This window comes from Polypterus senegalus, chromosome 9, assembly GCF_016835505.1.
Source record: "Polypterus senegalus isolate Bchr_013 chromosome 9, ASM1683550v1, whole genome shotgun sequence".
Lineage (NCBI taxonomy): Eukaryota > Metazoa > Chordata > Cladistia > Polypteriformes > Polypteridae > Polypterus > Polypterus senegalus.
Genome location: NC_053162.1, coordinates 170,798,448 through 170,825,858, shown reverse-complemented (window position 1 = coordinate 170,825,858; position 27,411 = coordinate 170,798,448). Strand labels below are relative to the sequence as shown.

The window sequence follows — 27,411 nt, the reverse complement described above, 5'->3', positions numbered from 1 at the left end:
ATGTGTTATAGGGTGTCTGTAACAGTGTTGCATGTGTTTTTTATACAAACAATTCCATTCATATCATTCCAGTTTTATCATCCATATATTAGCTGCCAGTTCTATCTCCAGAAAATCATCACTACTAATACTCTCCCTGTAGGTCTCCTTAGTTCTGAATAATTCAGAACTACTGTATGTACAATGGGCAAATGTGTCTTTATCTACTCTGGACACTGCTTATGGACCATGCTTTCTGAAACTGCTAGAACCTCCACAACACCATCTATTTATCCCTTAGGTCTTTTGTTTTTTTAATTAAATGAATATCTGTACCACTGTGTATTTTGAAATTCATAGTTACTGATCCTGCGGTGGGCTGGCACCCTGCCTGTGGTTTGTTTCCTGCCTTGCCCCCTGGGTTGGCTGGGATTGGCTCCAGCAGACCCCCGTGACCCTGTAGTTAGGATATAGCAGGCTGGATGATGGATGGATGGATAGCTACTGATCTCCTTATTTGTTCTTTTAGTTTGTTAATCTTTTTTGTATGTTTATGTTGTGGTTTTTTAAACAGTGATTACATTATGTACAAGTATGTAGTGTACATTATTTGACATGAGAGAACTGATCTTTAAATTTGCCTTTCATTTTACAAGAAATGAACAATTTCATATTTAAAACATCTAAGTACAGCAGTTTGAATCTAGTGACAAAAAAAGGATTAGAATATGTGGAAAGTGGCACAAGAATAAACTACTACTAACCTTTTCTCCGGATAGGTCCCACTGACAGTATTTGCTCCTTATGCTGGCTGCCATATTCAGAATACATCCTTGAGTTATGAGGACAATTCTAAAAATAACAAAAACAAAATGTGGAGCTCTCTGCCATCATCCCTCTGTCACTTAGACAAACCCAAAATAATGAAATACATTTTTTGATCAGGCTAATGGGTTTAAATATTATTTTTCATGAGACATACACTCATAGAACTGAGAGACAATTATTGTTCCCAGAACAGCTGCTGTAAGTGGGTGTCTGTCTGTGCTTTGGCATAGCCAAACTCTGAGGCAAAAGGAAGCATATCATAAAATTGTTGATGGTCTTGTAGAAGGTTTCCATTCTTGCACTTCCATTCAGCAGAAGTCTAATGGGTGGTTAAGTCCAATCTGTTTGGTACAGGTTTTTATGAGCTGGTCTGTCTGAAGAGCAGAAGGTGCTGCTCTCAATTGGTGAAATGCCCAGTTTAGCCAAATGATCAAATATTTTATGTCATACAAAACAGGTAAGAGTACGTTAATTATTAACTTATGCATTTTTCATATTACAGAAAAAATGTTTTTCTGTGTATATCTCCTAAGATACGGAGAATTGCTTGTGGGCTGCATTTTCCATGTTTTCAGAAGGTTTACAGAGAAAATTGACTTTCTGTATTATGTGCTTTGTACTTTGTATAAGATTTAACTGTGCTTTGTCTTAGGCCACCAGAGAGAAATCTGCTAATATAACCCCTGTTTATGAATATTGCTCCTGTATTCCCTTCCCAGTGAATGTGGATCTGTTATGTTTGCTTTAAAAGAAATGAAAAGAAACAGAAAGAAAAACAGTGTCTATTCATTTTTTCAAGACCCTTTATAGTGCATATACTGTAGGTGTCAGCAGTATAGAAGAGTCTCTTACCACCTTGCAGGAGTATCTTTCAGAGTCACACAGAGAAACATCACAGTGCAGGTGAACCTCATCATAGTCGCCAATGAATTTAAACACAGTGACGTGGAATCGACAGGTGAGTGAGACTCCATTTTCCTCCATTTCAATGGTATTGTCCTTAATGTTTGGACACCTAATACAGAAAGCAGAGTTAGTATGATGCAGGGGCCTTTGTGTTAGTAAATGAATATTGTTATCCTTCAAAAAGTAGTATAATTCTAGTGATAATACCAGCAGAAAAATGTCATTCAAATGCAGTTAGTTTATAGAATGGTTGAAGAACAAGAAAATAAATAGCACATAATAGGAAATTAATTCCTAGGCAGTTGGAGAATGGCTCATTCTAAATACTCATACTTTTCTCAGTGCTTCTTTAATTTCAATAGTTTTCACTTAATAGTGTGCCTTTTGGAATTAACACATTAACAAAACCTCTTCCAAAAACAACGTTTTCATTTTTTTTATGTCAAATTATGTAATTTAGAAAGATTCCCAACACATATTAAAAGTCTGATTTGTCAATAAATTATTTCTCATGGATTCATAGTCATTTTGTGTTATTTGATAAAAAAATTGTAATTGAGGAGCTACTTTCATTTTGTAGTGATAACTAAAGCTTGGTGAGGATTACATACTGATCTACAAGATATTGCATATGAATGGACTAACATCCAGTACAAAAGAAATGTATGCGCGACAACTAGTCAGTGGTTTTTGAGAAGCCAAATAGTCAAAATAAAAGAGCTGCGTGTATGTAACACATTTTCTAAACCACAATTGAAAGAGAGTTCATCTTGAATGATAGATGATACATTTTTCAGTTATATATAATATAGCATCTCCTCCATACACTCACCCTCTCTCAATGATGATGTATCGTAGGCGGTCACTACTGTCCCGTGATGGTGTTGCCCAGCACATGTTGACAATGAGAATGAGCTGATGCTGGTCTGCACCTTCCACAAATACCCCTACATAGAGGATATCCCGTGTAGTCAGCACAACTTCACCCTCCCGATAAGGATGACGGTATGATGAGTTCTTATACAGTGCCATTTTAGTGATGAAACTTCCTTCTTGCGTTGGCAGAGTGAGATTAATAACACTGTGTGAGAGAAATTAATCACTTAAAGCTCGGATTTTGCTTTGTTAGCACTGGAGCATTAGCTTTTCAAAATGCAATAGTTTAATGACATATTTCTGTATGAATCTGTCTTTTCCCTGACCATACTTGCCTTCTAAATGCCTCTTGTTTAATATTTCTTGGGTTCTTATTTCTGAGCTTTGTATTTTGTCTACAATACAGAAACTTACTATTCAAAAACATCAGTAATTTGGGCAGCACAGTTTGGGCCTGAGCAATCTGATCAGTTGAAAAGCTGATTAAATGTTGATTAACTCCCAGGCTGTATCTTAGTACATATGTTAATGTGTTTGATTAATGTTGTGTTTTCTCTTTCTACAATTCTATACATATTCAGTGAGTACCCTCCCCTGCAAAAAAAGCTGCTTATGACAGCTAATCTATGTAACATCACACAGAACTAACTAATTTAGGTGATGGAATCACTTGGGTCTAATCTCAGTTACTCATGGTTATTAATTTAAATGGGTGCATGGGGGATTTCCAGCAGTGATATCTGGAAATTCTGTATTATTCTGCTGTTAACAAAGAGTCCAACTGGTGAGTCCATTGCATTTATTTGGGAACCTTGTATGAATAAGATTAATTGCTGGAAATATTAGTTTGCTTCCCTTGAAGATAAGATTCCCCAAATCTGCCAGTGTCAGAAGCACAGCAGTAGCATTACCTCAGCATAGGTTTAACCACTGTCTCCAGTGAGATTTTAATATCCAGTTCATATGCACAAGAAAACTCCACATTGATGGTTTTGTCCCTGGTGATTACATTGCCGGTGTTGTTAATGCTCTCAATCCAAACTGTGTTCTTGTACATGATGTGAGTGCCATTGGACTGCAAAAGAAGAACATGTGTTGATGGCCATTAATATACTGTATAACCAGGAGTAACCAGGTTGTTTTGTTTCACTGAAGATACATACATTTTAAATCTGAATAAAACTATTAAGTGGAAAAAGAAGATAAAGAGCACTCGGACAGACCAATAATATCATGTAAGGGATGGATATTATACATATTAGCCATTAAGAGAAATTAAAAATGTAGAATGTTTTAGATTTCCAAACATAAATTGGTTTTCTTTAAAGCCCTTTCATGCCTATGCAATGTTCTAAAATAGGGACATAGTTCAAGTATATTTACGGTAAATATCAAATGAAACAAAAGAAATGCAATTTATATCAATTTACAAGAATGAATCAAGTGATAATTCCTGATTATCTCTTTTATAAAATTATTTTGGGTCAATATACTGTGTATAAGTGAGAATATATGGCACAACCCCTTCAACAGAGGATGCAGCCTCTGGAGTGTGTAAGTGGAACTTTTTGTGTATTTGTGTGCTTTATACCAGTGTCTACAGTATAATGTGTGCAAGTGTAAAACATTTTCAAAGAAAATAATAAGCTCCCTGTTTATTGAGAATTTTCCTACTTATTCCATATTCTTCTAAAGTTCGTTTATTCATAGATTAGACTGAATATTTGGAAATAAAAATATAATAAGCAGAATAATAAGAGTGTTTTAATGATTAAAGCTACTTCTTAAAGGAAATACAGAGTGCTCTAAATATAAGTTATTGTATATTAAAAAATACTTCATACTCGCTCATTAAGATTCCGCAGTAGCTTATTTTGAATGAAGTTCTGTCCACTGCTGCATAATAAATGTTCTGCATGATTTGGATATACCTCTTCCTGGTGATCCTATACATGTACAGCATGCTGAAAAATTTAGCATTGTTTTTTGTGTTGTGTTTTTTTTGTTTCAGGATGACAATAATGCAGGATGGACAATTTGGTCTAGTTACTAAATTGTTTAACTGTAAACTTTAGTGTTGCGCTCTTGTTATTGTTACTCCTCTGCATCGAGAGGAGTCAGATGAGGTGGCCTGGGCATCTGATCAGGATGCCTCCTGGACGCTTCCCTGGTGATGTGTTCCGGGCACGTCCAACCGGGAGGAGGCCCCGGGAAAGACCCAGGACACGCTGGAGGGACTATGTCTCCCGGCTAGCCTGGGAACGTCTTGGGATTCTCCCGGAAGAGCTGGAAGAAGTGGCCGGGAAGAGGGAAGTCTGGGCCTCTCTGCTTAAGCTGCTGCCCCTGCGATCTGACCCCGGATAAGTGGAATAGGATGGATGGATGGATGGATACTCTCTTCAGCTATGAGTGAGTAACAAACATTGGAACTCTACAGGGTGTAAAAAGTTTGAAAAAAGGTACTATGCATTTGTGATTTATAAATCTTTTTATTTAAAAGTGTTAGCTAAAAAACTTAAATAAGAGGCAGGTGTTTGTTTCTGAGCTTTGATGATACTAAGGTTCTTCATGGCTGACCGAGTTGGTGCATATTGATTTAACAATAATAAAAATAATGATACAATTTATTTTATTCCCTTTACCATTGTAGTTACATATTATAACTTTTACTTACATTTTTTACAGTTAGAATTCTGGCAGTTTAAATGATGAGTGACACACAAAGATTCAGAGTAGAGAGGTTCAGTTATCTAGCTAATGCACCAGCCTTATAAAATTGCTACCAATTTAGCTCTACCTGGTTGTTACCTCTGATTATCTAATGTAAACATGCAAATTCTACTTTCTTAGGCTGTTCTCACCTGCACAATGGAGCCACAGTGCCCCTTTGTGTTGTTGATCTGGAAGGAGATGAAATCCTCTCCTTCAATGCCAGGGCAGTGATGGTCATTGATGCGGACATCTTCTCTCTCAAAACCCAGTTGAAATAACTTGCATTTGGAAATGAACACTTCCATCTGGGAGTGCTTGCATGTCACTTCAGCCTGGATAATGTCATCTTCACCTGCAAGCAAATAAGTCAACCACAGGGTATGATGTTTAATCTATACCTGTAAGCCACCTTTCAGTGACTCTTTACTATTGTGTCTTTAAAAAGGAAAACATTTCCCCTTCCCACAGAGAGATTGCATAAAAGAAAATATATCGGAGAAAGAACCTCTCACCATTCCCTGTGTCCTGTAGCTCTGGGCATCCACAGAGATCACCCCCATTTTCCTGCTCACATGTGTTATTGGTGCATACTTCTCCCATGCAGGGATCATAGATCCATTCTGCTAAAAAGAGACAAACCCACACAATTTTACTACATTTTAATTTTTTTTTTCCTGCTCTCCATCTGAAATATACATTAAAGGTGACTTACAGCAATTCTCCTGTACAATCCACTTGGTGCTGAGTGTCCCAAAGGAGCGGCAAGCCTCTGCATAAGCTGCAAGAGAGCCACAGACCTGGACCTTAGGGTCATTGTAGCAGCCGTCCAGGTAGCAGGACTCATAGAAGGGCACAGGGTCAAGCAGGCCATGGCAGGGCTGGAAAAACCCTTTCATCAGCGTCAGCTTTAAACAGTGGTCATCTGCTTGTAATTTCCTGATCTGTGTGTTGTCACAGGTCTGTGCCAGGGCCACATACTGCATCTCATCACAGCTAAGAGATACAGTAACAATCAAGGTGTTAAGTGCAAAGATGATTCACAGTACAAATCTGACCCTAGCTATTTTATAAGCTGGTTTCTTTAGGTTTATCATAAGAAATCTGAAAGGAATGAGTATGTTTAGTAAATTATGCAAGCTGTGTTTTGATTTTAGCATTGTTTTTTCTACCATCACTAGTGATGAGCAAACCACATGGAGTTTGCTTTGCAGTGAGTTTGGCGAAATCACAGAAGGGTTCAGGAACTTTGCTAAAGTCCATGAAATTCATTGACATCAATGGGGAAAGAGGAACTGAACTAGTTTTGACTGGCTGAAAGTTAGGAGAGCACACACCAAATATACTAGACTGGTTATTGTGGCCAGAAATGTGAGTTGAGCTGTGAAGAAGTAGTGCTAACCCCTGCGCCACCATGCCCTAAACAACAAATTATGTAGATGGAACAATAGCCAGAAACAAAATACAACCAATTATCACAAACTAGCAATGTATAAAAAATGTATATACTGTATCATTGTGCTCTCAGAGTTCCATTCTTGGGGCACACATTAGCTGTGCTACAAGTAGCTTGGAGTCATGACTCTGGGTGCATCTGCCGCTTTTTGTTTCTGATCTGTGTCCAGATTCTTTCCACTTTTTTCTTCAATGATGAAAGTAGAAACACCTTGTAAATAATAATGAATCTTTTGTTATTATAATTGTGCATGTATTTTCTTTCATGGGGAGGGGGAGGACTGTTTTAAAGTTTGTATTGTAGCTCTAGAACATGGCTTATAATCGAGGCAAAATAGCCATGTGCCACTGCACTGCCAGTGCACAGGGATCAGTGTCATATGTCTAGTGGCAGTACTCATAATATTCTCATTATGGTCAATTAAGGTATATCAAATAAAAATATATTGTTTTAAATGCATGCAGGATGAAAAGCTGAAGTTCTGATTGGGTTGTGACATCACACATGCCAGAAGCAGATTGTTAATTATCTTACAGTATGCAAGCATAAAAGTTCTTTGCATGGCTGCTATAGCTATGCGATGCCACTCTGGCCTCGCAAAGAATTATGGGGCACTTGGAAAAAAATGTTCATCTAAGTTGGACGCAAGGTTAATTTACAAGAAAATATTCACTGAACTAGGTCACAACATATTTGCTGCCAAAAACAGATTTTAAAAGACAGTGGCTTGGTTATACATTCTGCTTACTTCATACATTACTGGTTGGTATTGATATCTTCTGAATTATAGCAATATAATATCCATCTCATGTGTCTCTTGGACTTTTCTATTTAGACATTTTAGTTTTGTTATATGAATTGTTCTATAAAAGTGTTTTTTTAAAAAAGTTGATCAGTTCTATGCCCTGCCCTTTGCTTCACTCTGAATAGATTAATAGAATTGTGAGAGACACAAAAGGTGGAGCTAGTCCCTGTTTGGCTTGTGACTCTGTAGAAATAGATGATTTGTACAGTAAATTAATAAATCACGTCTGCTTTTGCATGTAAAGGGGTTGTCTGCCACAGTTTGCATTTCATCTACTTCATCAGCTTCATATTCTTCCTTAACAAGCTATGCAGATTAACAGTTTTGCTTATTAGAGATAGATAGAAAGGACATGTGAATGCTGTGTTTATTTAACAATGATACTGTAGATTAAATAGTTTCTTATTATACTAAGGCATCAGGTAAGAGCAGCATTGCAACCAAGCTACCCCAGCTTTAAAACAGATGAAGAGCTAGATGTTTTTGTCTTTGTGTCCACTGTGTCAATGATAATATTGATGTAAGGCTCACATATTTAATTGAGTGAGGACACTAGAAAGTATTTAACTGTTTAGAGCAATTTATGCTCTTCATTTTAAAAATAAAATGCATTTACTGTTACATATTGAACATTTTTATATAGTATGCTGAAACAAATGCTTGAAAGATACACATTTTGCACCTCATTTAAAAGACTTTTAAACATTTCACAACCTGCTGTCTAGCATTTGCTCTGTCTTTTTATATGCAGATTCTTGGTAGAGGGCAGCACGGTGGCGCAGTGGTAGCACTGCTGCCTCACAGTAAGGAGACGTGGGTCCGCTTCCCGGGTCCTCCCTGTGTGGAGTTTGCATGTTCTCCCCGTGTCTGCGTGGGTTTCCTCCAGGTGCTCAAGTTTCCTCCCACAGTCCCAAAGACATGCAGGTTAGGTGCATTGGCAATCCTAAATTGTCCCTAGTGTGCTTGGTGTGTGGGTTTGTGTGTGCCCTGTGGTGGTCTGGCGCCCTGCCCAGGTTTGTTCCTGTGTTGGCTGGGATTAGCTCCAGCAGACCCCTGTGACCCTGTGTTAGGATATAGCGGATTGGATAATGACTGACTGACTGATTCTTGGTAGAATTTAATTGGCCTGAAGTCTCCTTATAGCACCAAGGTAACTTGCTGAACACGGTGCAGGAGTGCAGGGTTCTTGTGCCACTGACTGTGGCATCACATTTTTTGCCACTTTTATTAAATATCAAATATGCCACTTTTTGATATTTTTTGGCAAAAAATATTCTGTGTATGAGAATTCAGTGTATCCTTACTGGCATGTGAACAAATGAATAAGCCCTTGGAGTTATGTTTCTGCTTCTGTCATGGTAAATTTTAAAAACAGACTGTAAAGGAGGAGACTTAGAACATGCAGGAGTGGTTGTCTTTCTTTACTCTATTGGCAGCACCAAGCAGTTCTACAGGAGGTGCTAGAGGCTCTTAACTGGCAGTTAGCATTGTGACCTAAAACAGAATAAAGCAATGCAGAAGATTATTTAAAATGAGACAACAGTTAATAAGTTGACTTTGTATAAAGTGTGAATTATCCCTTTAATTTTTTGCAGACTAATACAGTACAGTTTTTTGTTATTTTTGACCACATCAGAATGACATTGTCATAGCTGATCAGTTCTTATGTGTAAAGAATGTGCCTTTAATTATTGCTAAGTGAAGTTACAGAAAACAGTAAAAAATTAAACAGAATAAATATTAATTTATATGATTTGTACACTTTGGTGGGCTGGTGCCCTTCCCTGGATTTATTCCTGCCTTGCGCCCTGTGCTGGCTGGGATTGGCTCCAGCAGACCTCCGTGACCCTGTGTTAGGATATAGTGGGTTGGAAAATGACTGACTGGTTTGTACACTCATAATAAAGCTATCATTTTTATGTCTAGTTGCATAACAGTTGTTCAATGTTTCTTACAGCTTTCCATTTTTGTTTTTTGGTCAGTGATAGAAAGATAGTAATTTTGGAAGTATTGTGATGGTTAACTGTAGATATTAATAAGCTCTCTGCTTATTTCCTACTTTTTGGATTACTTCAGTGTGGCCTTGTAACAGACTGACATGCTAACCAATATTAGACTTAACAACACACTGGACAGGCCAACAGTGGGTTTACAAGAATGAATGAAAGAAAGAAACATGTGTGCTGATGAACAAAACAATTTAAAGGTCAACAGTGGATAATATTAGTAAAAACATTTTAAATGTTTCACACTTAGGCATGAAAAAGTAATATGACAACATTCCATGATAATTTTTTAATGTAGCTTTTCATATGCCTTTAGTCAAATATTAAATTGTTCTATAAATATCAGAGTATGCGGCCATATTCCACCTACTGTTATTGTTACTTTGGGAGTAGTGAATTGCCTTATTGCCGTTAAGCACATACTGTGTAATTCAGTGGTAGCATCACCCGGGATACATAAACAAGCTGTCAGTAAAATCTGCCTGTCGTTTTCCCACGGCATCTCCAGGCCCATCAAAGGAATATGTATTTGTTGTAAGATCGTGTAAAATTACAATGGGAAAGGAAATGTTTGTCATGATTGTGACATGCAGGGTATGATAGGGAATCAATGCTTCTACTTTATCTCCTGCCTGTCTTTTTTTCTGTAAGGTTGGCTCTGGTGGCAGATATGGTACTTGTTTAGAAACTGTCTTCTATGATTTTATCTCATTCCATTGAATGACCAGAGTCTGTCCTCACACAAGCTCATAAACTTGAGTCCCTGAATTCACAGAACAAATTAAAAAAGGAGGGTGCATAGATAAAAGCTATACCTGTTTTGCATGCCATTGGTCTTCCAGCTCTGGGCAAGCTCTAGCCCACTGACAGCAGGTTTTCCTCGGGATGTGATATAGTCATCAGTGGGGTCACCATTGTAGTTCCCACATAAGCCACACACCTTGTTTTGAAGCCTCTCTCCAATACTTATTCGCAAAACGTTGAAACGGTTGTAACGGATCTGGATGTCTAGTACAGTGTCAATCACTAAAAATCCTTCAGAACTGGAGACTCTTGTCATCAGGCCTGTCACAAAAGGAACTGACACAGGAGTACCATTTACCTGGCAAATACACAGAACATAAATGTAAGCTGCATATGATGAGGTGCATTTTTGGAAAAGGCTACCCATACGCAGATAATAGTTTAGCAGCCTTAAGGAAGAACCAGTAGCAAAGCATTCCTGAGTGTGTCACTAGGGAGATGCAGTACAGTAGTGCACAGTTTTGTCTCTTGAAATTAATGTAATGTTGGGGACCTAGAGTGACAGCAGCAGAATAGGAAACTAAAACTAGACCAGCGATTAGTACCAAAAAGGATAATATGAGGATGCATCAATTGTGGTGTCATATTTTAGCACATTTGCACAGTCACATGAGCAAGATGGGGTGTCATGGTCCACTACGTTAGGGAGTTTCAAGTGGTAAAGAGGGCAGTACAGGGACACCTCCTGTGAGAAAGATGTATACAGTTAACAGGAATGGGATCTTATTGATTTCTGCTAAGTGAGGCCCAGGGTATTTATTTCTGTGAAAATCAAAAGCTGGCTCACCTTAACAGTGTTCCCAGAGATGAGGATTTTTTCTTCATTAATGTATAGGTAGGCATGAGAGATTACAGTGAGGTTTGGGTACGACCACTTGTCAAAGTTGGCAATCAGCTGGAAGGAGAGTTCAGGTAGCTTATGGCAGATGGTTGAGAGGACAAAAGAGCAGGCAGCTGGAAGACGGAGAAAAGCCCCATCAAAAGTCCGGAAAACACCACCTCCAGAGGCAATGCAGTGTTGGCTCTTCCGGCTAAAGCATCCCCGCACTCCATGGCGGAGCGCACACTCCTCTTCAGATTTACACCGTCGTGGGTCACACTGAATCAGATTACGACCAATGCACTGGCAACGCTTGGTGCAGTCACTGTTCCAGAAAAGCTGTTTGGGCTGTATAGACAGAAATAAAGCAATAAAACAGAACAAAGGAAATAAAGCTAGCTAATAAGTGGATTCTTAGCATGTCTACATATATTATATTTTTTTGTGATTTGTTAAAGTGAGGCATATACAAAGTCTATACAAGGAGACACTTCTAAGATTTTATTCAAGAAAGCATTGTTATGCAGTCTTTCGTTGGAAACATTTTTAACAAGAGGTTTGTGGTTCAGTCAGAATGGTGTAAAAGAGTTACTTCTGATGACAACCAGGGGTTCAGTATGGAATTAGTCACCTGAATCTAACATTTTGCATCTTTTATATTTTAAGAAATAAAATGCATAAAGCAGGTGAATTAGACGTACCTCATAGTACTTGCCATCTGTGTAGCAACCACAGTTCTGGGAGAGAATGCAGCTCTTTCCGTTTATGACAAAACCTTCATCACATTGGCAGCCCTCCACACAATAGTGATTACAGTCCCGGCTTCCTCGAGCAGGAGCACACTGTGGCTGGCACATTGACATGCAGCTCTCATAATGGCTATGTGGAGGGCAAGTGAGGGCTGTAGACACAGAGGAGGAGAGTCAAACACTAAGTACCAGTCTGTAATTGCTAATTATATTATGTGTGTTACACATTTTCTTTCTTTATATTTAATTGAAATTGTTTATATACTGTACATATTGAAAGTTTGTTTTAATTGCTTGATACTTCCAATGAAATATTGAATTTTACATAGTTATGTTCAATTTTTCAGTAGAGAGATGTATTTATTTGGCAATTTTTATTTGTAATACTCTATTTATAACAAATAATGTTACGAAATTTGAAGCTTCAGCACAAACCTCTAAAGGGTATGGTTAACATCAAATGATTTAGAAAAAAGTTCCTTGCCCTATACCTTTCTGTCTTTAAACTAATATTTATCCAATCTTCACATTGCACCTTGAACTTCCAGTTCTTTAGTTTGACCACCAGAATCTTGCAAATTACCTTATAAAAGTTTTTTTCCTTTTTTAAATTAAGATAACCATTATATGAGCTACTATAATTAAATGCTGCTTTTTCCCTCCTCATAGAACTGTTGCATATTAATGTGACATAGTCTCTCCTGACTAAATCCGTGTTTACTGTTGGGCTGATACACTGACATTTAATTTACCATATATTGTTCCTTCTTTTCTTTAATAACTACATCAATTAATTTTTCTGAAGTACACATTAAACTAACTGACATACTGTTATTAGGGTCAAATGGAGCATCTTTTTATGAGACACCTTTCAGTGAGATAATGTTCACTATCTTGTTTTTATTAAGTTTTTCAGTATGCAGTGTTTTAAACAATAAGGGCAAACTGTTATACATTAGTTATACATTAATCATTAGTTTCTCAATTATAAATGTTATCTGGTTAACAGTGATTAATTGTATTTGATTTCCTCCTTTTTAATGCTGGTAGAATTTGCAGGTCTAAATCCCCCAAATATCGCATCAAGCCCTCCCTTCAGTGCTGTCAGGAATTTTTCACTATTGTTCGTCAGTGACGTTGTTCAAAATAAATCATCATACAAATAGATGTGCACACATATCCTGTGGAAAGTACGTAAAATGAATGTGGAAACAATATAAATTGCTTACATAATAGAAAATAAGGCAAAAGATATGTTCTCATTTCTCCCTAGGGTCAATAGGAGGTTCTAATGGTGGTGAGTGATCGTGAGTGGAAAACAAAAAAAACTTCCAGTAACTTATACACTAGGCATCATGACATCATGTTCATCTGGGGCAATGAAAATGAAAAAGAATTGGTGATATAGATATCAAAAGTTTTTTTTTTCAAAACAAAACAACAAACAACCAAGCTATCCACCACCTTGTGTTGACAAGATCACTGCTGCCACAATCACAGAATATGCCTGCAAGCGCACTTCAAACCTGCTATTTTCTATCTAGTCTGATGCTAAGAAGGGACACCAGACAATCTGTGTGGAAATAAGATAGCACAGGTATACTGTGTTAACACAGATATAAGTGTAATGAGTTGTCTGCATGTGGGAGAAAAACACTCATTTGGGAGTGTTTGGTATAATGAATGGAAAAGATTAGAATGCAGCATGAAGGCAAATGCTGCATTTTGCTCTGCATGCAAATTTATCACATGTCAAGAATACTCAAGACTTCCCAGAATACTCTAGAGTAGTGTTTCCTAACCACTGGGTTGTGAGTTGCTATTGTTTATAATGGTAGTTGGCTGCAATGGGTCGTTAAGTTGGTTGCTGCTCCAACAATCACGCTCATTTCACGCTCCAATGGTAGCAGTAAATGCATCAAGGGGGACCCAGTCAAATAACCAAGCAAAATTCCTCACATGCTGAAGTGACAATTGTACTCCAATGCCTTCCTGAATAAAAATAATATACAACCACAATTCCAAACAATTTGGAATGCTCTGTAAAATGTAAATAAAAACAGAATGCAATGATTTACAAATCTCATAAACCCATATTTTATTAACATTAGAACACAGAAAACATATCAAATGTTGAAATTGAGACACTTTACTATTTTATGAAAAATATTAGCTCATTTTGAATTTGATGGCAGCAACATGTCTCAAAACGTTGGGATGGGGGCAACAGCTTGGAGGAACATTTTGCAACTAATTAGGTTAATTGGCAACAGGTCAGTAACAAGATTGGGTATACAAAGAGCATGCTAGAGAGGCAGAGTCAGAAGTAATGATGGGCAGAGATTTACAAATCTGCGAAAAACTGTGTCTAGAAATTGTGGAACAATTTCAGAATAATGTTCTTCAACATAAAATTGAGAAGACTTTGAATATCTCATAATATATAGTATATAATATCATCAAAACATTCAGAGAATCTGGAGAAGTCTCTGTACGCAATGGACAAGGCAGAATATCAGTTGGGCCCTCAGGTGGCTCTGCATTAAAAACAGGCATGATTTTGTCATGGAAATCACTGTATGGGCTCAGGAACACTTCCAGAAATTGTTGTCTGTGAACACAGTTCACTGTGTCATCCACAAATGCTGGTTAAAGCTCTATCATGCAAGGAACCATATGTGACACTATGCCACTGTCATCTCTGGGTCAAAGCTCATTTAAAATGGACTGGGGCAAAGTGGAAAACTGTTCTGTGGTCAGATTCATCGAAATTTGAAATTCTTTTTGGAAAATATGGACCCTGTGTCCTTAGGACTAAATAGTACAGGGACCATCCAGCTTGTTATCAGCACTCAGTTCAAAAATGTGCATCACTGATGGTATAGGGGCGCATTAGTGCGTATGGAATTGGCAGCTTGCATATCTGAAAAGGCACCATGAAAGGTGAAAGGTATATACGGGTTTTAGAGAAAGATATGGTCTCATTCTGACAATGTCTTTTTCAGGTAAAGCCTTGCATATTTCAGCATGACAATGCTAAATCACATACTGCATCTATTACAACAGCATGGCTTCATAGTAGAAGAGTCCGGGTGCTGAACTGGCCTGCCTGCAGTCCAGACTTTTTACTGATTGAAAACATTTGGAGCATCATGAAACAAAAAATATGACAACGGCATCCCAGGACTGTTGAGCAGCTAGAATCCTATATCAGACAAGAATAGGACAACATTTCTCTCCCAAAAGACCAGCAACTGGTCTCCTCCGTTCAAAGATGTGTACATTCTGTTGTTAAAAGAAGAGAGGATGCTACACGGTGGTAAACTTGGCCCTGTTCTACTTTTTTTGAGACATTTTTCTGCCATCAAATTCAAAACCACCTTATTCTTTTCTTAAAATGGTACATTTTCTCAGTTTAAACATTCCATATGTTGTCTATATTCTATTGTGAATAAAATATGGGTTTATGAAATTTACAAATCAAGACACTCTGTTACACAGTCTCCCAACCTTTTGGAAATTGGGGTTATAAAAAAATGCTTTCTTAGATAAAAGAATTATCATGATGCACAAACATAAAAACCTGCTTGGGTTGGAACATGAGTAAAAAGTTTTGGAATGAATGGAAAATGACAAAAATGAGGATATTCAATTAAAAATAAAATTGTTGCTTAAGTGACTGGTGATTTCTCATATTATAATTTTGTATCTCACCAGTTGTTTTTGAACAGACCAGTGTCAATAGATATACATTTAAACTGCCATGCTTGACCTGCTCCTTACCATACTGGTACAGTATGGCAGCATTTCTCAACCTTTAAGTATTTGCGACCCGAGTTTTCATAACAGTTTTAATCGCGCCCCCCTAATATTTTTTTGAAATGTAGTTGCATATTTTATTATACCTACTTAACTTTTATTGACATTTATCTAACTCTATATCTATTGTTCTAGTATCAGAATGTAGTTAATTTGTTTTAGTTTCAACAGATGTTTCTTTTCATATTTTTGATTCTTGTATTCTTTTTTTCAGATCTTCGCGCCTCCCTAGGGGGGCCCGCCACACAGGTTGAGAACCACTGCAGTATGGTGATTTAATGAAATTTTCATTTAAAGCTCTATAACAATATATATTGTTATATATGCTGTAAGTCAGCAGAAAATACCATCACGTTTCGGAACCTGTAAGTGGGGCTGTCTTTGTGAGGTTGCAGACTGTACATTGTTACTTCTTGAATTTTTTAAACTTTATCACGACATGCAGCCCATACCATTTACCCTCCTTACCAGTTTTGGTCTGGAGCCAGGGCTGGAAGTTCTCTTTCTGTAAACTAAAAATAAGTAATTTACTGTTTCAGACATATTTCCTTAATCTACTAAGAGGCTTTTGACATCTTTATAGATAATATTTTAAAACTTTGAATTTTGAGAACTTTCTGTTTCTTTTACTGTACATTTTATATCCTTCTTTCTGTGGATAATACACTTTATGCTTTCTTTGAACACTGTATTACAGCTAAACTATTGAAACAACCTCTTAAATTCAACTTTTGCACTTTCATCAATATTCTTTGTTAAGTGCCTTTTCTACATACAATATTTTTTAACTGATGTTATTTACTAATAAGCCTTACAATTAGCACTGGAGTTATTTGTCTTGTAGTATTACATTGTTGCTTTTCCTTTCACAATTCCTTTATTAAAGTTTCACGAACTTGGTTTCAAGTAAGTGCAGATTTGGTTGGGTAAGTACATGCTACCCTGATTAAGTATAAAGCCCACTTTTCGCATACAGCTTTGTCTTTGCCTAATTATGCTTTTGACCACTAATTCAAATCATCCTTATTCTTCCATTGTCATGGATATAATTTTTTTTTTATTTTCATTTTTATTAATTGCATTGAACATATCTTGTCATCTATTGTATTTCACCACAAAATCGAGAAAGCCTATATCATCTAATGAGGCTCTTTGAATGTTTGAGTGTACTAGGCTGTGTTTAGCTGGGGTCAGGAAGTCTAACTGGTGGTTAATGTTTACCAGCAAAGCAACTATCTAAAATAAATAAAAAGAACAACATTGTGAAGAGAGACAATGTAAAAATTTAATTATACTATGTACACTATAATACTATGTACACATGACAATAAACCTGAGCTCAAATTTAAAGGACAGTATCTCACCACAAGGAGTGAAGTTTCTCCAGCCAATGACAGGAATACCCTGTGTTTGGCAAGTACTCGCATAGATCTGCAGCCAGTTACACACAGTTGGCAAGGCACCATGATCCACACAAGCATCCTGTACACAGCTCTGGTAGAAAAAGGTTGGTGCCACCTTGCTATGGCATCTTCTGAATACTCCTCCCCGATCCACTATCAAACTGCAAAGTCTTAGTGTCTCTGGGTCAGGGCTGCCATTGCTTTGCCCATTTTCGATTGCACCATTAAAATCCCCAAAGCCATTTTCAATTCCAGGCCCTTCTAAATCATTGCAGCCTGGACAGGCATCTCCACAACCTACTCGACAGAAAGGGTCCCGCTCTGCCCAAGCCATGCCAAACTCTTTTGGGGTAAGTCCCACTGGGGTTGGTGGCAGACCACTACATAATCCACATGTGGAATTATAAAGATCTCGAGGCAACGCTAATGAAAGGAAAGTCTTCCAGTCGAAAGCCACTTTCAAACCAAAGTCCGTCTCCACCACCAGGTGCATGCCAAATGTGAAAATGTTCACCTTCCCTGGGCCCAGCTTTAGAGGCAAGTACAAGCGTTCTTTATTGACCTGTTAAGAAAGAGGGCCAAAAGTTGTTAGAACAGTGTTAAATATTGTCAGAGATGATCACTGAAGTATTTTTTGTGTGTTTCACTTGGGGAAAAAGCAATTGAAAATTAATTAATTTATAAATTGCATTTCCCTGCAAGGGGTGAATGGTTGTGTAATTGAGAGATATATGGTTAAATATCAGTGTTATTGTGACTGAGCTGTATAGTATTTGGAAATAAAAACAAGCAGTTTTTAAAATATGATCTTTCAAGGCTTTATCTCTTGTTGATACAGGAACCTGTTTGCGAAGGAAGCAGATTCTGCAGTATATGTGATCTGTTATTGCTAAGAATAAGCTCAAAGATATTCAAACATAACAGGGACTAAAGTCAGGTAGTGGAGTGATAATGACTGGACAGCTCAACAGGCTCTTTGGTATTGTCTTATCAGAAACTATAGATGGACCTTTCAGGTGTTTCATAATTTAGTTATTTTAACCTAAAAGTGAAGTCAATGAATAACTAGAAAGTTCCAAACCATATCTTACTAATGTATATCAAAGAGCTATTAAATGCATGTCATGTCTTTTGAACAAAGAAACCTGGTTTAAAGAACATTTATTATCAGTATTTGGAATACCGGTAACTACAGCAAAATTAAAGTAAACCTCACTCATCCTTAATCAGAATAGTAAGGAAAATGACTTAAAATAAAAGGACAAATATTTGCCTTAATTATTGTTTTTATGGTCTAATGCTTCTTAATAATCCAATGCATTCTCCTTCTTGCTTCCCGATTTTCACTGTACGCAAATATAGTAGCTTCCTTCTTTTCCTTTAGGATATAGCCAATATCTTTTTCTCCAACCAACCAAGGTTACTTGGAACACTTAGAACATTTTTACAATATATGTCAGGATATTTTATTGAATCAACAAATAACTATAATAGTAAAAGTTTACAGGTGGCTGTCATTCTAAACTCCAGTTCTGCTGCTCTTTAGCTAGCTTTCTTGTATACAAATAAGTAATGGTTTCCAAATCCATGCTCATTTCCAAGCCAATTGCAATATTGTTTATTAAGGTAATCTTTGCCCAAGTCTTGATTAACAAAAACAACTATAGTGTTTGAGGTATGGTAATTATACTCACTAATCATGGAGCAGGTGAGTGGCAGTGTGTTACATATTGATTAGCATGTGAAAATAAGAAATACATTGTGCTCTCTATATATGATAGTAATGACTCTGTAAACATATTGTAAATTACTCCCAACTTTTAACTTGATGTAAACCTTGCTACTGAAACAGTCGACACTTGTGAAACAATCTATTTATTGCTATCATTGGAATCTGGCAATTGGTTTTCTTGTTATGATTATCGAATAAAAAAGAAAGTACTTATCATGTAGCACTTTTGTGCAAATTTCACATATGTAGGTTCATTACCAGCTTTGACAACCACCTCCATCTGTGATTTATTAACAATATGTTTAAACTGACACACAAAATATATTTGTTTAGTCTTTCATGTTTCCATTACATGGTTTCATTTCTCATTGAAAATATCTTATATACTGTATTATGTGAATTAGTAGTGCCTTTAGAATTTTAAATCCTGTTTAAAAGAATAAAAAAAACTGTGATCTAAAGCTGTAGAGTAAATAAAGCAATCACTGTAATGGAACATCTGTTCATATATCAGTTTGTGCCAATTTGGAGTTAAAGGGGCTTGCAGGCATGTATTTCTGCTGGCACTGAATGGCAATGTGAAAGGATATCTACTGAGAAGTGCCAGCATTTCATTACTACAATATTGCTGGTAGTTTTGCATGAAATCAGCATTAGTGTGCAGAATGACTATCCAGTTTGGACTGTACTGAAAAAGGAATATACAGATTTAGAATAAGAAAAAAATATTTTAGTATTGAATAATGGGTAGTTTATGTTTATTCAGTTACTCACACCCACCCCTGTCAAAAAACTCACATATACCTACACTTAAATCCAGTAGTGTTGCATACAGTGAATTCCTTCGTCTGCCCATCTTTGTGCACTTGTAAATGCTAAATTGCTTTGATCAGATGTCTGATTTCTAAAACTACAAATCAAATAAAGTGATCAAAGCAACTTAATCTGGTATGGGCTCCATATTCTAAAAACCCTGTTCTACAGTTTACAGACAAGTAAAATCAGATTTTATATAGTACCTTTTTTACCATATGGAATATTTTACACATTTACACTTGCAATTTGAGTGATTTACTTAATACCACAGAATGGCTCAGTAATGGGGTCTGAACATGCATCCCTGAGATTTTGAGTTCAACTGCCTAGTCTGTAGATGCCCACACTGCCTGTCTCACATGGTTACCGTGACTGTGTGCTTGTAATTCCTGGACACAGAGATCTCATAATTGTACACCTCCAGTGTAAAGCCTTTGATCCATATTGCCTGACCAGTATCTCGGTCCTCACTCCTTACTGACAGACGGAACTCTGGCAGGTTGTATGTCTTGTCCAGGTCCTCTCTCTCGCTTACTGTTTCTCCACATTGTGTAGTGGCCAGCTGGAGAGTGCAACTACTTTGCAGATCAAATGACTCTCCACCGAAAGGCAAGAAGTGGCCATAGCCTGCTGTCATGCATATGGCTTCTGTTCGTGGCTGACAGAAGTAGAGACCACTATCCTCTAGGCAGTACTCTTCAGCACGGCAGGGGATATTCTCACAGTACACAGTGTTGTCAGAGCCATTGCAGTAGCAAAATTCCTGGCACTCCCAATCGACCCAGAAAGTTTCATTCGTGGACAGCTGGCGTCCTCGATACTGGCAGCCACAGTCAGTTTTTGGTATGCACTGGCCATCTTTTAAAGCAAAGCCTTCGTCACACTGACAGCCTTCAGAGCATGGCATTGGGCATAATGCTGGAGGCTCCAGAGTGTTGCAGGTAACTGGACAAGCACTGGTACATTCCTCAAAATGGCTATTCTCAGGGCATGGAAGTGCTAAAGAAAGAGAAAAAAGAGGCACACAGTAAATACTTTTTACTTGTTTTTTCCCTTTCTCTTTTCCCCATGTGACCACATATTACCAATCTGAATGGGCAGCTTATTGTTGCAATGAACACTTCCTTGTGCTAACTCAATACCATCTTAGCAGCTAGGTGAATCGGACTCCTTCACAATCAAAATGGTCACTCCTAATCACTGATAATGGAACCCAAGCATCTCTGTCATCTCTAATTTGTGGCTGATTTGCCTATTTACATTTTCTTGCATTATTATGATTGTATTATAATCCATTAATGTAATTTCTGGAGTCTCTTATACAGATCAATGTCATATGGAGTCATGACTTATCCTCAGATAAATCTTAGTCTAGATTACTGAACATCCCAACTATTATCTAGATATGCTGGTTTAGTAGAGGCCTTAGTAACCCACTCTAGTTAAATCTGCCCCAAGAACAGTAGGGGGATAGAACACAGATAACCAGTAATTAAGGTTTCAACGGTTCATGGATTAATAGTGTTTTGTTAATTTTATTTAGTTATTAATTTATTTTGGAAAGGGTGTTGCTTGGCAAGTTTGACTAAAGTGGCAAAACGTAATATATAGCATAACATTCTCAAAATCCATTTTTGGATCGCTAATGACTACAGCCTTTCATGATAGTATTAGGTGCAGGGCAGGAATCAGTCTTGGACAGGACACCAATCTATCACAGAGTTTACTCACAAAACATGCACACAACCACATTCGTGTAAGACTAGTTTAATAGTATCCTTACTAGCTTAAGGCTTTGAAAATGTTATTGGAAAACCAGAGTGTTGGAAAAAACCAACATAGTCACAAGGTAAACATGCATACAGTTAGATCCCTGAGTATTTGGACAGTGACATAATTTTCAAAATTTTGGCACTATACTCCACCACAATGGATTTGAAATTAAGAAATAATTACACAATTGAAGTGTAGTTTTTCAGCATTAATTCAAAGGGTTTAACAGAAATATTGTATGAGCCATTTAGGAATGACAACCATTTTTATACATAGCCCCCACCATTTTCAGGGGCTCAAAAGTATATGGGCATTTAACATACAGTATAAGCTGTTCCACAGCCAGGTGTGAGCAGGTACCTCATTATTTCATTAACTATTAAACAGGTAGAACATCTGGAGTTGAATCCAAGTGTGGAATTTGTATTTGGAATCTGACACTGTGAACTCTCAATAAAAGGTACAAAGAGCTGTCCATGCAGTAAAAACAGGCCATCATTAGGCAGAAAAAACAAAGAAACCCATCCAAATAAACTATATGGTACATTCTTAAAGAGAAAGAACACACTGATGATAGCAACACCAGAAGGTCTCGACAACCATGGAAGACAACAGTGCTGGATGATCAAAGAATTCTTTCCTTGGTGAAGAAAAAACAATTTCCGACATTTAGCCAAACCAAGTGTACATTCTGGGAGGTATGCCTATCATTGCCAAAGTCTACAATCAAGAGAAGACTTCATGAAAGTAAAGACAGAGGGATTATCATAAGGTGTAAACCACAGGTAATCCTCAAGCATGGGAATGACAGATTAGATTTTGCCAGAAAATATTTTAAAAAAAGTTTAGTTTTGGAACTGTTTTCTCTTGAAAAATGAAATTAATATTAACATGTACCAGAATGATGAATAAAGAAGAGTATGGAGAAGAGAAGGAACAGTTCATGATCTGATGAATACCAGATCCTCTGTGAAAAATAGTGGGGGAAATATTATGGCTTGAGCTTGCCTGGCTGCCAATGGAAGTCAGTCACTGGCATTTATTGAACATTAGAACAATCTAGACAAGAACAGGCCTTTCAGCCCAACAAAGCTCGCCAATCCTTTCCACTTATTTCTTCCAAAAAACATCAGCTCGATTTTTGAAAGACCATAAAGTCTTACTGTCTACCACACTACTTGGTAGCTTATTTCAAGTGTCTATTGTTCTTTGTGTAAAGAAAAAATTCCTAAAGTTTGTACAAAATTTACCCTTAACAATTTTCCATCTGTGTCCCCTTGATCTTGATGAACTCATTTTAAAATAAGTCTCGATCCACTGTACTAATTCCCTTCATAACTTTAAACACTTCAATCATGTCACCTCTTAATCTTCTTTTGCTTAAACTGTAAAGGCTCAGCTCTTTTAATCTTTCCTCATAATTCAACCCCTGTAGCCCTGGAATCAGCCCAGTCGCTCTTCTCTGGATCTTTTCTAGTGCTGCTATGTCCTTTTTCTAGCCTGGAGACCAAAACTGCACACAGTACTCAAGATGAGGCCTCACCAGTGCATTATAAAGGTTGAGCGTCACCTCCTGTGACTTGTACTCCGCACATCGTGCTATATTACCTGACATTCTGTTTGCCTTCTTAATGGCTTCTGAACACTGTCAGGAAGTCGATAGCTTAGAGTCCACTATGACTCCTAAATTCCTCTCATAAGGTGTACTCTCAATTTTTCGACCGCCAATTGTGTTCAAACCTAACATTTTTATTTCATATGTGTAATACTATACAATTACTGACATTAAATTTCTTCTGCCACAAATCTGCCCAAGCCTGTATGCTCTCCAAGTCCTTCTGTAATGATGTAACAGATTCCAAATTATCTGCTAATCCACCTATCTTGGTATAATCTGCAAACTTAACCAGCTTGTTACTTATATTCCTACCTAAATTATTTATGTATATTAAACAATACCAGCGGCCCCAGCACTGCCCCCTGCTGATCACCACTCTTAACATCAGCCAGTTCTGATGAGGTTCCTCACACCATCATCCTCTGCTTCCTGTGTCTGAGCCAATTCTGCACCCATCTAAAAACATCACCCTGAACACCCACTTCTTTTAGTTTGATGCCCAACCTCTCATGTGGCATAAAATGCTTTCTGAAAGTCCAGATAAATAATCTCAATATCCTGTTGTTGCCTCCTCAAAGAATTCCAGCATGTTAGTAAAACACAACCTCCCTCTTCTGAGCCCGTGCTGACTGTTCCTAATAACTCCTGTCCTTGCCAGGTGTTGCTCATCTTATCCTTAATAATTCCTTCCATTAATTTTCCTGTGATACATGTTAAGCTTACTGACCTATAGTTGCTTGGATCTGCCGTGTCACCCTCTTTATATAATGGGATGATATTTGCCATTTTCTAGTCCTTTGGAATCTCTCCATTGCGCAGCGACTTTCTAAAAATATGTGTCAAGGGGTTATATATGGGGCGGCACAGTGGTGCAGTGGTAGCGCTGCTGCCTCGCAGCTAGGAGACCCGGGTTCGCCTCCCGGGTCCTCCCTGTGTGGTGTTTGCATGTTCTCCCCGTGTCTGCGTGGGTTTCCTCCCACAGTCCAAAGACATGCAGGTTAGGTGGATTGGAGACTCTAAATTGGCCTTGGTGTGTGGGTGTGTTTGTGTGTGTCCTGTGGTGGTTGGTTCCTGCCTTGTGCCCTGTGTTGGCTGGGATTGGCTCCAGCAGACCCCCGTGACCCTGTATTTGGATTCAGCGGGTTAGAAAATGGATGGATGGATGGGTTTATATAATTACTCGCTAGCCTCCTTAAGAACTAGAGGGTAAATATCATCTGGTCCTGGTCATTTGTTTGATTTCAGCCTATTTAATCTGAGCAGTACCTCTCTCTCTGCAATTTCCAAATAACTTCAGTACCTCCTTAGTAGTCCTGTTTACCTCTGGGAGGTTATCTACTTGCTCACTTGTGAAGACCTCAGGGCATCCGCTATTTCATTGTCTGTATCTTTTAATTCCCCTTTACTATTTCTGATGCATTTCACCTCCTTCTTGACTGTTCTTTTACTACTAAAATACTGAAAGAATCTGTTAAGGTCATCTTATCTGCTATACTGTATTCCTCTCCATCTGTCTTTAAACCTCCCTGATATCCTTCTTAATGGTTGCTCTCATGTTCTCATACACTCTACAATTCACTTTGCAGTCATTAGTCTTATGTGCCTTATAAAGCAGTTTTTTTCCTTTGCAACTTCTTTTTTAAATCTTTATTAATCCACTGTGGAGTTTTTTAAATTTCCTATTAATTCCAAATTTAGTTATGTATCTGTCCTGCATTACATGTACAACATTTTTGAACCTGTTCCACTGCTTCTCAACCGTCTCTACACTTACAGTAAAAGTGTATCCCAGTCTCTACTACTTAGACTTTGTCACATCTGCTCAAAATTTGCCCTACCAAAGTTCAACTTAACAATTTTAGTCTTTGCATTTGCACTCTTACAAAATACTGAGAAGTGTATTACATTATGATCACTTGACCCTAGTGGTTCAATCACCTCTACAATTCTATCCTGATTATTATAAAATACTATATCCAGACAAGCTTCACTCCGTGCTGGTGCTTTAACATACTGTTTTAAAACAAACAGTCACTGATTACTTCTAAAAACTCCTGCTCTTGTACTCCTCCATCTGCAAGGTTATCCCAGCTAATATTTGGATAATTAAAGTCCCCCATGACTATATCATCTCACTATAAACTTGCCATTCTGATATTACTAAAAAGATGTGTGTTGAAATTACTGTCTAAATTGGGTGGTCTATAACACACCCCTAAAATAAGACCTCTTTCCCCAATATTTTCCAGGTGAAGCCACATGCCCTCACTAAGATGGAGCTCATCGTCCAGCTGAAGAGGACTTACATTTAAATTCTGCTTGAGATAAAGAGCAACCCCACCCCCTTTTCTGTTCTGTCTGTCCTTCCTAAAAATGTTTATCCGTCTATGTTATACTCATCTCCATCTTTGTTATTTAGCCTGGTTTCCATTAATTGTTATAATATAATTATTCAACTCACTTACCTTATTTTTGATACTTTTAGCATTAAGGCAAGCTATATTTAATGTGTTACTCCTTCTACATTTAAATGTTGGCTTAGAATTTACATTACTACGCATTTCTATTTCTACACCGTTGTTTGTTCCTCGATGCATAGATCTAAACCTGGCCGGTCCTAAACTCCCTGCCCCCCATTCCCTAGTTTTAACAATTCTTGATTAGCCTACACATACACCTCCCCAATATATTGGTGCCCCTCCAGTTCAGATGTAACCCGTCACGGTGGAACGGGTCCCATCTGTTCCAAAATGAGTCTCACTGTCCCATGAAGCTATACCCTTCTACCCTGCACCAAGATTTGAGCCACGCGTTAAACTTTCTAATCTCCACAGTCTTACCTGGACTGGCTCGTGGCACAGACAGAACTTCAGAGAAGACTACCTTGTCAGTTCTGCTCCTCAGCTTGGCACCTAACTCTTTGAATTTGGATCGCGGAGCTGACAGACTACCCTTATGTATGTCATTTGTTCCAACATGAACAATGAGAACTGGATCCAACCCGGCTCTGGCCAAGAGCCTATCCAGCCTTCCAGGGAGGTCCCCCACCTGTGGACCCAGAAGGCAACACACTGTGTGAGACTCTCTGTTTCTGGAGCACATCTGTGCTTCAATCCCTCTAATGATTGAGTCCCCGACTATCATTACCTCTCTCTTTTTCTGGGAACTGGTTTTGAGGTGGCCGGTTGGGGCTCATCATCCCTGCCTACCACGTAAGAATCATCAGAGACAAAGTGAAGCTCCGCAAGTCTTGATAATGGTTTGACACTTCTAATTCTGGGGTTGATGGCCCAAGACAGTGTGCACCCTTTACCTTACGCCTTGTGATTGTGACCCACCTATTTCTACCTTTTTGGTCTGGAATCTCCTCCTGCGCTACCTTAGCGGTGCACACTATCTCTCTAAAGGACACCTATGCCAGGCCCTCCAGTACTCTACCACAACGCAGGCCAGCCGATGCCTCCTCCAGTTCAGTGACCCTGAGCTCGAGGTGCTGGATCAGCTGGCATCTCCTGCAGATGTAGCCTTCATAGACAACTGGCTCCTCCAAACCATCATCTAAAAAGTCCAACATCCAACATGACTTGCATTGCATAGGCCTCATTATTAAAATTTGATTTAGGATTAGTAAAACTGCCATAACGTTTTTTTTTCTTCTTAAAATTAAATGATTTAACTTAAATGGTAACACTAAAAACTGCTACAGCTATTTTACACCTTGCCTCATTAAGCTCCTATACTGTTCTCCCTCTCAGCAACCTGCTGTTTGTCCTTCCATGATGTTAACTTTACTTTTCTCTGTGTGTTCTCCTAACTTTGCGCTCCTCTTATTCCTTACATAAAAGCTCTCCACTCGCACTGTTTGTATTCCCCGCCTAATGAACCCTTATGCAGTCGTCCGCTTAACTGTTCTCTCTGGACCGCTAAGAACTCTTCAATCTAAAATAAACAAATAAATAAAACTTTACTACCTTATCTGCTCCTAAAGCCCCTTGTTCCTGAACGCCCCTTAACGCTGGCCGCTTACCTGCGCACTGCTGAGCCTTCGCATTTATTGGTTTGAAGTCAGCCGCAGCCATTTTTTCTTTTCTTTTAAACTAAGGTATCTCTGTTACGAAGCGGTTATTTGCTTACAGGTGCTGATATCAGTTACTGCTGCTTTCTACCCTTCCTCCTTGATGCTAGTTCACATACAGGTAACAAGTACAGTACAAATAACTTTTTCAAGCGCACTTCCAAATACCCAGCTACTTTTTGCTGTTGTGTGGGCGAAAAAAAGTAAAAAAAAAAAAACCAAAACCTTCTAAAGGGA

At 38.0% G+C, this 27,411-nt stretch overlaps 1 protein-coding gene across 1 annotated transcript in view; it reads right to left on the bottom strand.

The window, feature by feature from the left end:
• tecta (tectorin alpha) overlaps positions 1-27,411 on the bottom strand; it is an 82,502-nt gene that overhangs the window by 9,501 nt on the left and 45,590 nt on the right. Inside the window, exons 19-30 of the mRNA XM_039762433.1 lie at positions 20,076-20,707; positions 17,122-17,722; positions 11,891-12,090; positions 11,157-11,537; positions 10,381-10,667; positions 6,014-6,294; positions 5,814-5,924; positions 5,451-5,653; positions 3,501-3,664; positions 2,546-2,794; positions 1,660-1,822; positions 744-831 (exon numbers count right to left, since the gene is read on the bottom strand). Coding sequence (XP_039618367.1) covers positions 744-831; positions 1,660-1,822; positions 2,546-2,794; positions 3,501-3,664; positions 5,451-5,653; positions 5,814-5,924; positions 6,014-6,294; positions 10,381-10,667; positions 11,157-11,537; positions 11,891-12,090; positions 17,122-17,722; positions 20,076-20,707 — 3,360 coding nt within the window. The remainder of the gene's footprint in view (positions 1-743; positions 832-1,659; positions 1,823-2,545; positions 2,795-3,500; positions 3,665-5,450; positions 5,654-5,813; positions 5,925-6,013; positions 6,295-10,380; positions 10,668-11,156; positions 11,538-11,890; positions 12,091-17,121; positions 17,723-20,075; positions 20,708-27,411) is intronic.